This window comes from Chiloscyllium plagiosum, unplaced genomic scaffold (genome assembly GCF_037043375.1).
Source record: "Chiloscyllium plagiosum isolate Xiang-an unplaced genomic scaffold, Cpla_swu_hap1 HiC_scaffold_20, whole genome shotgun sequence".
In the NCBI taxonomy this organism is placed as follows: domain Eukaryota; kingdom Metazoa; phylum Chordata; class Chondrichthyes; order Orectolobiformes; family Hemiscylliidae; genus Chiloscyllium; species Chiloscyllium plagiosum.
Window position 1 is genome coordinate 28,466,613 of NW_028270158.1, and position 13,045 is coordinate 28,479,657.

At 42.0% G+C, this 13,045-nt stretch overlaps 1 protein-coding gene across 5 annotated transcripts in view; it reads left to right on the forward strand.

Annotated features, from left to right (window-relative positions):
• LOC122560748 (uncharacterized) overlaps positions 1-13,045 on the forward strand; it is a 199,647-nt gene that overhangs the window by 150,952 nt on the left and 35,650 nt on the right. For 4 of the 5 annotated variants that reach the window (XM_043711765.2, XM_043711767.2, XM_043711770.2 and 1 more), the window contains 3 exons: positions 1,272-1,381; positions 7,102-7,140; positions 12,412-12,976. In XM_043711765.2, the coding sequence (XP_043567700.2) occupies positions 1,272-1,381; positions 7,102-7,140; positions 12,412-12,976 (714 nt within the window). The remainder of the gene's footprint in view (positions 1-1,271; positions 1,382-7,101; positions 7,141-12,411; positions 12,977-13,045) is intronic. The other variant, XM_043711771.2, reaches the window with a different exon arrangement.

The window sequence follows — 13,045 nt, forward strand, 5'->3', positions numbered from 1 at the left end:
TGTGCAGTGGTGCATCAGTAATTTCAAAACTCTTGATGGTTCTATTATTTTTTCAATACAACTGTGTTCTGACAACACACACTGAATGCTCAGTGGCTTAAAATATTTAATTAGTGTACATGGACTTCTTTTTGCAGTCTCTGAATAAATAGTTGTGCATGGATTTGTTTGCCACTTCAGCTCATGCATCAAACACCCTGTAGGACTTGCACTGATTTTGTTGAATTGAGAATTACTTCCCAAAGCAGCAGTGAGGTTTTTATGTGAAATATTTTGAGGATATTTTGTGTTATTTCCCAGTCAATCTGAGTGATGCCAACAAAAATGACTTAATTTGACATTACAGGGACAGGTTTCATCAGAGAAATAATTTCAGCTGTCAGAAATTCCATAATGGCCAAGCATTCTTCAAGTTCTGGAGTATAAGAGCTTTACTGTCTATATGATCTGTGATGTAGCTTGCTTTCATTTGCTTGCTCTTTCAGAAAAGGGGAGGCCTTACCTTGCATTTGGCTGGAGCTATCCTTGAATTCGGAGTGCTCTGATTTGAATCTGAGTGCAGAATTTTAAAATATCTGTTGTCTATCCTTCACTTTAAATATCATTGCTCTATATCTCTGCTGAATAGGTCAGTGTGTGCAAATGAAATAAACATTTATAAACACTATCAGCTGAGTCACAGCTATCTTAGTGAATCCTTGGGCTTGTTCAGTTTTGATGTAGACTTTGTAGGTGTCAATATTCCATATCTTTTGAGTGTGAAATTCCAGAATTTTATTGATGGCTAAATTAGCAACAGATGCCCATGGATAATTAAGAAATTCAAAATTTGGTTTAAAACAATCAAGCTTGTTCTTCCTGTTTGAGATCATCCAAATCCCTCAATTAGATTTTAGTCAATTGTTCTCTTTCAGGTTTTAAGAAAAAAAAATCATTTGTGGGATTTGGACCTTGTTGGCAAGTCCAGCATTCATTGTCCATCTCTAATTGCCCTGCAGAACATGATGGTGAGGTGCCTTCTTGAAACCCTGTAACCCGTGTGGAGCAGGTACAGCCACAGTGCTGTTACAATGGGAGTACAAATATCTCAGCCTCAACTGAACTCCTGTTATCCTACATGAAACCCAATATTAGATTCCAGTCTGTTACTCTTACTCAGTTATCTGTTATGTAACCTTTCTAATGCTATTCCGTATACAGTTTCAGTCCTGTATTTGTATTTCTGTTGCACTGTATTTAGTGCATATGCTTTCTTATGACATGTGATCCAGATGAAAGCAAAGGTGTACACGTTATCTGCCATGACGTCAGGGATTCGCAGGAACTGGATCCAAGCGATAATGAAAAATGTGCATCCTGTCACTACACCAGATGTGACCAGGTAGGGAGTTTTCAGTGACTGTCACACAATGCCTAAAATACCTTACAGTCCTTGATAGCTTTCTCTGAGCAGAGGTGGTGTCATAATGGTAATATCACTGAACTAGTAAATCAGAACTCCAACCCCAGGGGTTGTAGGTAATGTCTCTGGACTGGTAATCCAGAATTTGGGCTAATGTTCAGGGGTCAGTGGTTGGAATGGCTGATGCTGAAATTTGAGTTCAATAAAAAAAGTCTGGAATTAGAAAACTAGCCTAATGGTGAACAAGTAACCACTATTGATTGTATTAGAAACACATGTTCACTAATGACCTTTAAGGAAGGAAATATGCCATTTTTGGTGGGCGGCACGGTGGTACAGTGGTTAGCACTGCTGCCTTGCAGCGCCAGAGACCCGGGTTCAATTCCCGCCTCAGGCGACTGACTGTGTGGAGTTTGCACGTTCTCCCCGTGTCTGCGTGGGTTTCCTCCGGGTGCTCCGGTTTCCTCCCACCATCCAAAGATGTGCAGGGTCAGGTGAATTGGCCATACTAAATTCCCTGTAGTGTTAGGTAAGGGGTAAATGTAGGGGTATGGGTGGGTTTCGCTTCGGCGGGTCGGTGTGGACTTGTTGGGCCGAAGGGCCTGTTTCCACACTGTAATCTAATCTAATCTAATCTAATCTTACCTGACTTAGCCTACATTCTGGATCAGTGGTGCTGGAAGAGCACAGCAGTTCAGGCAGCATCCAACGAGCAGCGAAATCGACGTTTCGGGCAAAAGCCCTTCATCAGGATGAAGGACTTTTGCCCGAAACGTCGATTTCGCTGCTCGTTGGATGCTGCCTGAACTGCTGTGCTCTTTCAGCACCACTGATCCAGAATATGGTTTCCAGCATCTGCAGTCATTGTTTTAACCTGGCTTAGCCTACATATGACTCCAAACCCAGAACAATGTGGCTGACTCTTAATTACCCTCTAAGCAATTTAGGGATGGGCAATGAATGCTGGCCTGGCCAAAGGTGCCCATATCCCATGAACAAATTTTAAAAAATTAAACTAAAGAATGAAAAAGATTCTGATGCAAAAAATCACTGTAATCAAAGACGCAGTGATGTCCTAATGGGGTTAACCCTATCTGATTACATCCTGTCTCACATTCGGCCCTCCATAAATGTGAGGTCATTAAATTGCATCAAATCCTATTCAGCCATGCATGGCTCCCATTTAAGGAATGCCTCTATTTTAAAATTCTCACCCTGGTGTTCAAACTACTCTATGGTCTCATCCCTTCCCATCTCTTCTCCTCTGAGGTGTCTTTGAACTGCTAATTCTGACTTGTTGAGCATTCTCAATTTTAACAGATCCACCTTTGGTGGCTGTGCCTTCAACTACCTAAACCCTGAGCTCTGGAACTCCCAAACCCTACCCATCTTGATACTTTAACATTGCCGAATAAATTCATGATCTTGTTATTGTTAATGATTACCATCCAGCTTCTAAACTTTGCCTTCCATCACGTACCACATCCACCCACAAAATGAAGTGTTTGTAGGACTGGACCACCTTACCATCTTTGGAAATAGTAATAAAAACCTAACTTGTGTTTCTCCCTATTTCACTATGAGAAGCTTCTCTTTGTCTTTCATTGAAAACCATTGGTCAAGACACACAGAGTCATAAAGCTGTACAGCCGGAAACAGATCCTTCATTCCAACTCATCCATGCTGACGAGATATCCCAACGTAATCTAGTCCACTTGCCAGCACCCGACCCATATCCCTCCAGACCCTTCCTATTCATCCAGATGCCTTTTAAATGTTGCAATTGTGCCAGCCTCCACCACGTCCTCTGGCAGTTAATTCCATACACACACCAGCCTCTGCATGAAAAGATTGCCCCTTAGGTCTCTTTTATATCTTTCCCCTCTCACCCTAAACCTATGCCCTCCAGTTTTGGACTTCCCCACCCCAGGGAAAAGACCTTGTCTATTTACCCTATCTATGCCCCTCAGGATTTTATAAACCTCTATAAGGTCACCCCTCAGCCTGCAACGCTCCAGGAAAAACAGCATAGCTCAAATCCTCCAATTCTGGCAACATCCTTGTAAGGCTTTCCTGAACCCTTTCAAGTTTCACAACATCCTTCCGATAGGAAGGAGACCAGAATTGCATGCAATATTCCAAAAGTAACCGAACCAATGTCCTGTAAGCTGCAACATGACCTTCCAACTCCTATCCTCAATATTCTGACCAATAAAGGAAAGCACACCAAGCGTCTTCTTCACTAACCTACGTACCTGCAACTCTACTTTCAAGGAGCTATGAACCTGCACTTCAAGGTCACTTTGTTCAGCAACACTCCTTAGGACCTTACTATTAAGTGTATAAGTCCTGCTAAGATTTACTTTCCCAAAATGCAACACCTTGTATTTATCTAAATTAAACATCATTTGCCACTCCTCAGCCCATTGGCCCATCTGATCAAGATGCTGCTGGTAACCTCCTTCGATGTCTACTACACCTCCAATTCTGTTGTCAACTGCAAACTTACTAACTGTACCTCTTATGCTCACATCCAAATCATTTATATAAATGATGAAAAGTAGTGGACCCAGTACCGATCCTTGTGACACTCCACTGGTCACAGGCCTCCAGTCTGAAAAACAACCCTCCAACACCACCCTCTGTCTTCTACCTTTGAGCCAGTTCTGTATCCAAGTGGCTAGTTCTCCCTGTATTCTATGAGATCTGACCTTGCTAATCAGTCTCCCATGGGGAACCTTGTCGAGTGCCTTACTGAAGTCCATATAGATCATGTCCACCATTCTGTCCTCATCAATCCTCTGTTATTTCTTCAAAAACTCAATCAAGTTCATGAGACATGATTTCCAATGCACAAACCCTTGTTTGTCTATCCCTAATCAGTTCTTGTCTTTCCAAATACGTGTAAATCCTATCGCTCAGGATTCCCTCCAACAACTTGCCCACCACTGATGTCAACCTCACCGGTCTATATTTCCCTGGCTTGTCCTTTCCACCTTTTTTAAATAGTACCATATTCGCCAACCTCCAATCTTCCGGCACCTCACCTGTGACTATCGATTATATTAATATCTCAGCAAGGGGCCTAGCAATCACTTCGCTAGCTTCCCACAGAGTTCTAGGATAGCCCTGAGGATTTATCCACCTTTATGCATTTCACCACATCCAGTACTTCCTCCTTTGTAATCTGGACATTTTTCATCATCGAGTTCTCTGCATTCTATATCTTCCATGTCCTTTTCCACAGTAAATGCTGATGCAAAATACTTGTTTAGTATCTTCCCCATCTCCTGTGGCTCCACACAAAAGTCACTTTGCTGATCTTTGAAGGGCCGTATTCTCTTCCTAGTGACCCTTTTGTCCTTAATGTATTTATAGAGTCATAGAGATGTACAGCATGGAAACAGACACTTCGGTCCAACCCGTCCATGCCGACCAGATATCCCAACCCAATTTAGTCCCACCTGCCAGCACCCGGCCCATATCCCGCCAAGCCCTTCTTATTCATATACCCATCCAAATGCCTCTTTAATGTTGCAATTGTACCAGCCTCCACCACATCCTCTGGCAGCTCATTCCATACACGTACCACCCTCTGCATGAAAAAGTTGCCTCTTAGGTCTCTTTTATATCTTTCCCCTCTCACCCTAAACCTATGCCCTCTAGTTCTGGACTCCCCAGCCCCAGGGAAAAGACTTTGTCTATTTATCCTATCCATGCCCCTCATAATTTTGTAAATCTCTATAAGGTCACCCCTCAGCCTCCGATGCTCCAGGGAAAACAGTCCCAGCCTGTTCAGCTTCTCCCTGAAGCTTAGATCCTCCAATCTTGGCAATACCCTTGTAAATCTTTTCTGAACCCTTTCAAGTTTCACAACATCTTTCCGATAGGACAGAGACAGAATTGCACGCAATATTCCAACAGTGGCCTAACCAATGTCCTGTACGGCTGCAACATGACCTCCCAACTCCTGTACTGAGTACTCTGACCAATAAAGGAAAGCATACCAAATGCCTTTTTCACTATCCTATCTACCTGCAACTCTACTTTCAAGGAGCTATGAACCTGCACTCCAAGGTCTCTTTGTTCAGCAACACTCCCTAGGACCTTACCATTAAGTGTATAAGTCCTGCTAAGATTTGATTTCCCAAAATGCAGCACCTCGCATTTATCTGAATTAAACTCCATCTGTCACCTCTCAGCCCATTGGCCCATCTGGTCAAGATCCTGTTGTAATCTGAGGTAACCCTCTTTGCTGTCCACTACACCTCCAATTTTGGTGTCATCTGCAAATTTACTAACTGTACCTCTTATGCTCGCATCCAAATCATTTATGTAAATGACAAAAAATAGAGGGCCCAGCATCGATCCTTGTGGCACTCCACTGGTCACAGGCATCCAGTCTGAAAAACAACCCTCCACCACCACCACCACCCTCTGCCTTCTACCTTTGAGCCAGTTCTGTATCCAAATGGCTAGTTCTCCCTGTATTCCATGATTGTAAAAACCCTTTGTATTCTCCTTAACTCTCTTTGCCAAGGCAATCTCATGTCCCCTTTTTACCCTCCTGATTTCTCTCTTAAGTATATTCCTACTGGATATAGGTTTGCTCACTGAGGTGGAAGGTTCGTTTTCATCATCATACCAGATAACATCATCAGTGAGCCTTCGGATGAAGCACTGGTGGCATGGCCCACTTTCTATTTATGTGTATATGTTTCCTTGGGTTGGTGATGTCATTTCCTGTGGTGACATCATTTCTTCTGATGATGTCATCTCCTGTTCTTTTTCTCAGGGTTTGGTAAATGGCATCCAAGTCAATGTGTTTCTTGATAGAATTCCAGTTGGCATGCCATGCTTCTAGGAATTCTAGGACATGACCCACTCTCATTTGTATCCTTACATACAGATGAGGAAGGATATCACTTTGATTGGGGCAACACCTCCATCCTAGGACAAGCCAGACAGAGACACACATGAGAATTCCTAAAAGTTAAAGGACCCCGTACCAACAACCAGCAGAATGAATGTTATGTATAAAATACTCTGCAAGGACTGCAACAAACATTACATTGCACAGACGGGCAGGAAACCAGCCACCAAGATACATGAGCATGAACTGGTCACCAAAGGACATGACCAATTATCACTGGTATCCATACACACAGAGGAAGAAAGACACCAGTTTGACTCAGACAATACATCCTTCCTAGGACAGGCCAAACAAAGACACACATGGGAATTCCTAGAGGCCTGGCATTCAAACCAGAACTTCATTAACAAACATATAGATTTGGACCCCATTTACCAACTTCTGAGAAACAGAACCAGAAATGATACCATCCACCACAACAAACCAAGACCCATAAATAGCAAGCAGAGCACAACACCAATGCTTCACCGGAGGCTCACTGATGATGTTACCTAGCATGGTGACGAAATGTCTGAGAACAAATCTACCAGCTCAGCCAGCAAATTTACAATCTGAACCTCAACCTGAGCTACAAATCTTCTCCAAAACCTCAAACTGTTATATATATTAAGACAGATTTCACAAACACTTCAGGCACTGTTTTTTTTTATTTTCACTGTCCTCTGTATTTCAATTTCTAACATTACTACTTTTAATTAATTTCTGCTTCTCATTCTGCAGCTGATTATGAATCTTTTATGAATGATTTTCTTTTATATCAACACAGGAAGAACGTTCATTTGAAAATGTCTGTGCTGAAACAAAGGTTGGAGCCACAGTCTGTCTCTGTTATGTTTGTTGTTTGTGACTAGCAGCATGTATTAGTGATTTTCATGTTTATTGTGGACACTTCCCAGTTTCATCTTCCCTTTCCCCACCAAAGAGATCAACTCCAAATTCAGTATCTTCTTTCCAAAGTTCCTTCTACAAAATGCTTTGATCAGTTTTACTGTCCTGTCACAGCACTAAAATAACCTAAACCAAAATCACAAAGAGCATTCTTTGTGACAATGATCATAGTGTATACATAAGTCATTGTAGTTGTTACTGTCCGTCTTCAATCTCTCTTCAATCATGGACACAGTTAACCACATTTGACTGCTCCTCAAATACTTCTGCACAAAGGATGTCCCCACTAGATTCCAAATTTATTATTACAGTTGTAGCCGGAGCATTTCTACTGAATGTTCTACTTTCAAAGCCCCTCCCCTTCCTCATCTACACACTCTCAGTTTCAACGATGTAGTCAGCTTTTTGAGTACACTAATGACACCCAGCATTTTCTTTCTATTAATTTTCTTGGCCCCTCCTGCTATACTGCATTAATTCCCAGTCATCTGTTATTGTTACTGTGTTCCTGTTGACTTATGTTAGCTTCTTGATCCCATATGGCCTATATTAAAAACTCTCATGTTCATGTTTGAATAACGGTGGCACGGTGGCACAGTGGTTAGCACGGCTGCCTCACAGCGCCAGAGACCCGGGTTCAATTCCCTCCTCAGGCAACTGTCTGTGTGGAGTTTGCACGTTCTCCCCGTGTCTGCGTGGGTTTCCTCTGGGTACTCCGGTTTCCTCCCATAGTCCAAAAATGTGCAGATTAGGTGAATTGGCCACGCTAAATTGCCCATAGTGTTAGGTGTAGGGGAATGGGTCTGGATGGGTTGCTCTTCGGAGGGTCGGTGTGGACTTGTTGGGCTGAAGGGCCTGCTTCCACACTGTAGGTAATCTAATCTAAATGGCGTGATAATAATTTTCCACTTCTTTGCAACCACCCCATGTCCCCCAAATTAACTGCAACTTCTGCTTTTCATCCCTGTCTACCTCCCCAATCTCTCTTCCTGTCATACTGTCTTGTTCAGCTCTCTTCATCTCACACTTTGCAGTTCTTTCCAAAACATCCTCTCATTCTTTAAAATCCTCCTTAGAATTCACTTCCTTAAATGTGCCTCTAATACTGACACCTCTAAATACTTCTTTTGTGGCTTGATATCATTATTTGGTTGAGCTTCTGAAAGTGTGCAGTATATAATTTTTTTCTGCCTTACATGTGTATTATAAATTCAATTTGTTGTTATTTTATTGGTCCTGTGGAGTTTGCACGAGAATGTTCAACCAATTTGGAATCAGCTTAACAAAAGCTGATGTTCTGAGATTGTGGTAAAGTTTTTTTTGCAGGAAACCTGATATTTATTTCAGCATTTACAGTGTAGTATTGGCTGTACACAGTGTCTCATTTATAACTTGCTCCTTCACATTGAGCATCATATGGCACATAGTGAATTGGTAAACTGAACCATTATTTAAGATAAAATATATATAAGACCACAGTTGGCCTAAGATGCTTTTGTAAGCAGAGGAAAGAAAACCAGCTAGCATTTCTCCACCTGATTATTATCCATTGACTTATTCTTGAACGTCCCCTCCCAAAGTAGGCCTGCTATTAAAGCCCTCATAGTGGAACAGCCAGGCGGTGCCCCATTTTGAGACATGGTGAATTGCAATTTGCAAATGGCACTACAGTGTTCATGAAAATTATGGAATCTTATGTCAGCAACATTCAGCCTGTCTGGAAGAGGATTGCATAGAATTGCATGTAAAGTATAGCGCAGGCATATTGGAACAATGAGTCTGTGCCAGAGATTATACTTGACAACCTCTACCCCCCCCACACCACACCACCACCACCACCGCCTCTCCATTTGTATTCACTCATGGGATGTATGTATTGCTTGGAAGGCCAGGATCTGCTGCCATTCCTCGGTGCTCTTGAGAGAGCCACGTCTTGAATGCTGCAGTCCATGTGGTGTAGGTGAATCCATAACATAGTTCAGAAGGAAGCTCCAGGTTTTTGACCCAGTGGAAGAGAAGGACTGTCAACATAATTCCAGATTTGAATGGAGTGTGGCTCAGAGGGGAGTTTGCAGGCAGTAGAGATTGCATATTTAGAATGTATTGTTGAAGGAGGCATGGTGTATTTCTGAACCCTATGAAGTCTCATGAAATCAATCCTCCATGTCCTCTTCATAAATTTACTTTCCTATTTATCTCTGTCATCAACAAATTTAGTAATCATATATACCTTCTGTCAATTCCTTCAAGCAATTTATGTAAATTGTAAAATGTTGAGGCCCCAGCCCTCATCTCTATGGTACACTACTCATTACATCTTGCCACCCAGAAAGTAACCCATTTATTTATGGTATTCTTTGCTACTGGTGAGCTTGCCAATCTTTAATGCTACCTTATTACCCCTGACACCATTAGCTTTTATTTTCTGCCACAACCTTTCATGTGGCACCTTACCAAATGACTTCTGGAATTCCAATCTATGATATCCATCTGTTTTCCTTTAGCCAGGGCACATGTTATACTATAGTGACCTTAAAGAAATTGCTTAAACATGACTTCTAACATCTTTCTTTTGACAGATGTTAAACTAACTAGCCTGTAGTTTCCTGTTTTTTGTTTCCCTTTTTTTTAAACAATGGAGGTACATTTGCTATTTTTCAAATTAATGGAACCTTCCCCAAATCCAGGAAATTTTGGAAAATTAAAAGCTCAAATGTTGCTGAAGGAACTTTCTGCTGATTTACACCTGTAGTCCTTTCTCAGTCAATGAATCGGTACTCTTCCACATCAAATGCCAGCTGGTGAGATAGCAATGGCATAGAATCTGCTGTGGGTGGTGGACTTCAATGACACTCACTTACAGTAGCATTACTACTGACTGAGCTGGCCAAGTCCGAAAGGAGATACCTGCCACAGACCCAGTCCTGGTGAGGGACCACTGCACAAGTCTTGTGGAGACGAAGTCCTATCTAACATACAAAATATGAGCAGAAATAATCATTGAGCCCCTTGACCCTACTCCCTTTGAATAAAATCATGGCTGATTTGTTTGTGTTTTGAATTCCACATTCCCATCTACCCACAATAACCCTTGATTCCCCTGTCTAACAAGAATCCATCCACCTCTGAATTTAAAATATTCAATGACTGCTTCTGAGGCACAGAATTTGAAAGTTGCACAACCCTCTCAAAGAAATCATTTCTCAGTTTTATCTTGAAAAGGCTACCCCCAATTGTAAAACAATGCCCGTTAGGTCTGAACCTACCCAAAACCTACCCAGAACTTTCCATACAAGCCTTATCAAGACTATTCAGGGAGAAAGTGAGGTCTGCAGATGCTGGAGATCAAAGTTGAAACTTTATTGCTGGAACAGCACAGCAGATCAGGCAGCATCCAGGGAACAGGAGATTCGACGTTTCGGGCACAGGCCCTTCTTCAGGAATGAGCAGAGAGTGTCCGAGCAGTCCGACTGGGAACCCTCCAACCACAGGGGATGAACTTGGACTTCACCAGTTTCTTCATCCCCCCTCCCCCCCACTTTGTCTCAGCTGAATCCCTCCAGCCCGGCACCGCCTTCCTGACCTGCAGTCGTCTTCTTGACCTCTCCGCCTCCATCCTACTCCGACCTATCACCCTCACCTTGACCTCTTTCCACCTATCACATTTCCAACGCCCCTCCTCCAAGTCCCTCCTCCCTACCTTTTATCTTCTCCTGCTGAACACTCTCTGCTCATTCCTGAAGAAGGGCCTGTGCCCGAAACGTCGAATCTCCTGTTCCCTGGATGCTGCCTGACCTGCTGTGCTGTTCCAGCAATAAAGTTTCAACCAAGACTATTCAGGATCTTATGCACTTCAATTAAATTACCCGTACTCTTCTGAACTCAGGCTGGAAAGGCTAGGCTTGTTTACACTATCCCCATAAGACGAAATGCTTATTCAAGGTGTCAATCCAATAAATCTCCTGTGAACCAACTCCATTGCATTTATGTCCTTCCTTAAATAAGGAGAACAAAACTGTGCACAGTATTTGTGGCCTACCGATATGTATGACTGAAGCACAATAATCATACATTTATGTTCAATTCCTCTTGCAATAAAGAAACACATTCCATTAGCCAATAATTATTTGCTCTACCTGCATACAAACTTTTTGTATCTTTTGTCCAGATCACCCAAATCCTTCTGGACCTTGGAATTCTGCAGCTCTTCTCTATTTCAGTTATACCCCTTTTTTTTATTCTTGTCAAAGTTTTCCATATTGTACTCCATCTTCCAGATTTTTTCCCATTCACTCAACCTATCCTTATGTCCTATGTCACCTTCACAATATAATTCTTATCTATTTTGGTGTTGTCTATGAATTTAACTTCCATTCTTTCTTTCACCTCATCTAAGTCATTGATGTAAATTGTGAAAAGCTGAGACCCCAGGACAGACTCTGCAGGACTCCACTTGTCACATCCTACCAATCAAACAAATACCTATTTATGCATATTTCCAGCAGTATGTACCATTTTCCTACTTTACCTTTGGAAGAATACTATCACATGCAAATTCCCAACTACTTCCTGACTTGGAATTATATCGCTGTTGTTTCACTATCGCTAAGGAACTCCCTTCCTAACAGTATTGTGGTTGTACACTATGACCACCTTCTCCAGGGCAATCGGGGTTGAGCAACAAATGTTGGCTTCGCAGTGATAGCTACAACATGTGAAAAAAATAAATGCAAATTATGCTACTTTGCACAATCACTCCATGTTATTGAATATTCAGTGTCCTAATAGCTTTTTGGATAATTAGTTCTAAATTCACATTTGGACTTATGAATGACTGTCATATTTATGTTTGAATTTTTCTGCTAAGAAAAGCATTTTTTTCTGTATCTACCCTCTCAAATCTATTCAATTTGTGAATATATCAACTTACAAAAAGGATGGACCAAAAAGGATCAACTATCCACAAAATTGATCCCACATTCTAGCCAGTGTGTCACAACTGACATCTCGTTTTTGCCCCTCCTTCCCAAAGTCAAGTTGTGTCCTAATGGTTTGAAAATGAGATTCCAAAGGGAGTTATTCGAGCATTCAATAATTCAAGAAGAGGATTATTGAATCATTGAGGATGTAAACATATCTGTTTAATCGACTGCTGGCTGTAATTTCTTTATTCCTTGCTTTCTAACAGGAGTATCCCAGAGGAGAAAATGAAAGTAAGAAGTCTGTTTGAAGGCACCTCAGTCAATGGGGAAAAGCCAGCATTAACCTCAAAAGATGTACCTGATCTAGAAGCTGAACCGAAGAAAAGCAGGGCCTTGGAACGAAGAAAAGAAGGACGCTCCAAAACGTTTGACTGGGCAGAATTTCGTCCAGTTCAACAGTGGCACAGTGGAGGTCGTGTTCATAGACCTACTTCCATGTATATCAGAGACATGGCCAATCCTGCAACAGACTCTCAGGAATTGGAAAAAGACCGTGCCCGGCGACGAGAGGAAAGGCGCAGACGATTTGAGACAACTGATGTTGCTATTTCCCCGGGTCACAATGATGTGAATAGGATGGAGGTAGATGGAGCCATCACAACCACCATATCCCCGGGACCTAAAAGCGTTGATGTTGAAATTGAACATAGATGGCAGGAAGTAGAATGTACCCCATTACGTGAGGAGAAACAAGTTCCTATCCTCACTACACAGATCTCCAGCGATGGAAGACCTCCTGCCCAGAACTTGGTCTCAATACTGGAGAAAGAGGTAAGAACTAACTAATCATGTGAGACTTTGCAGTTGGTTTTTCAATTATTCATGGAAACAGAATTTAAA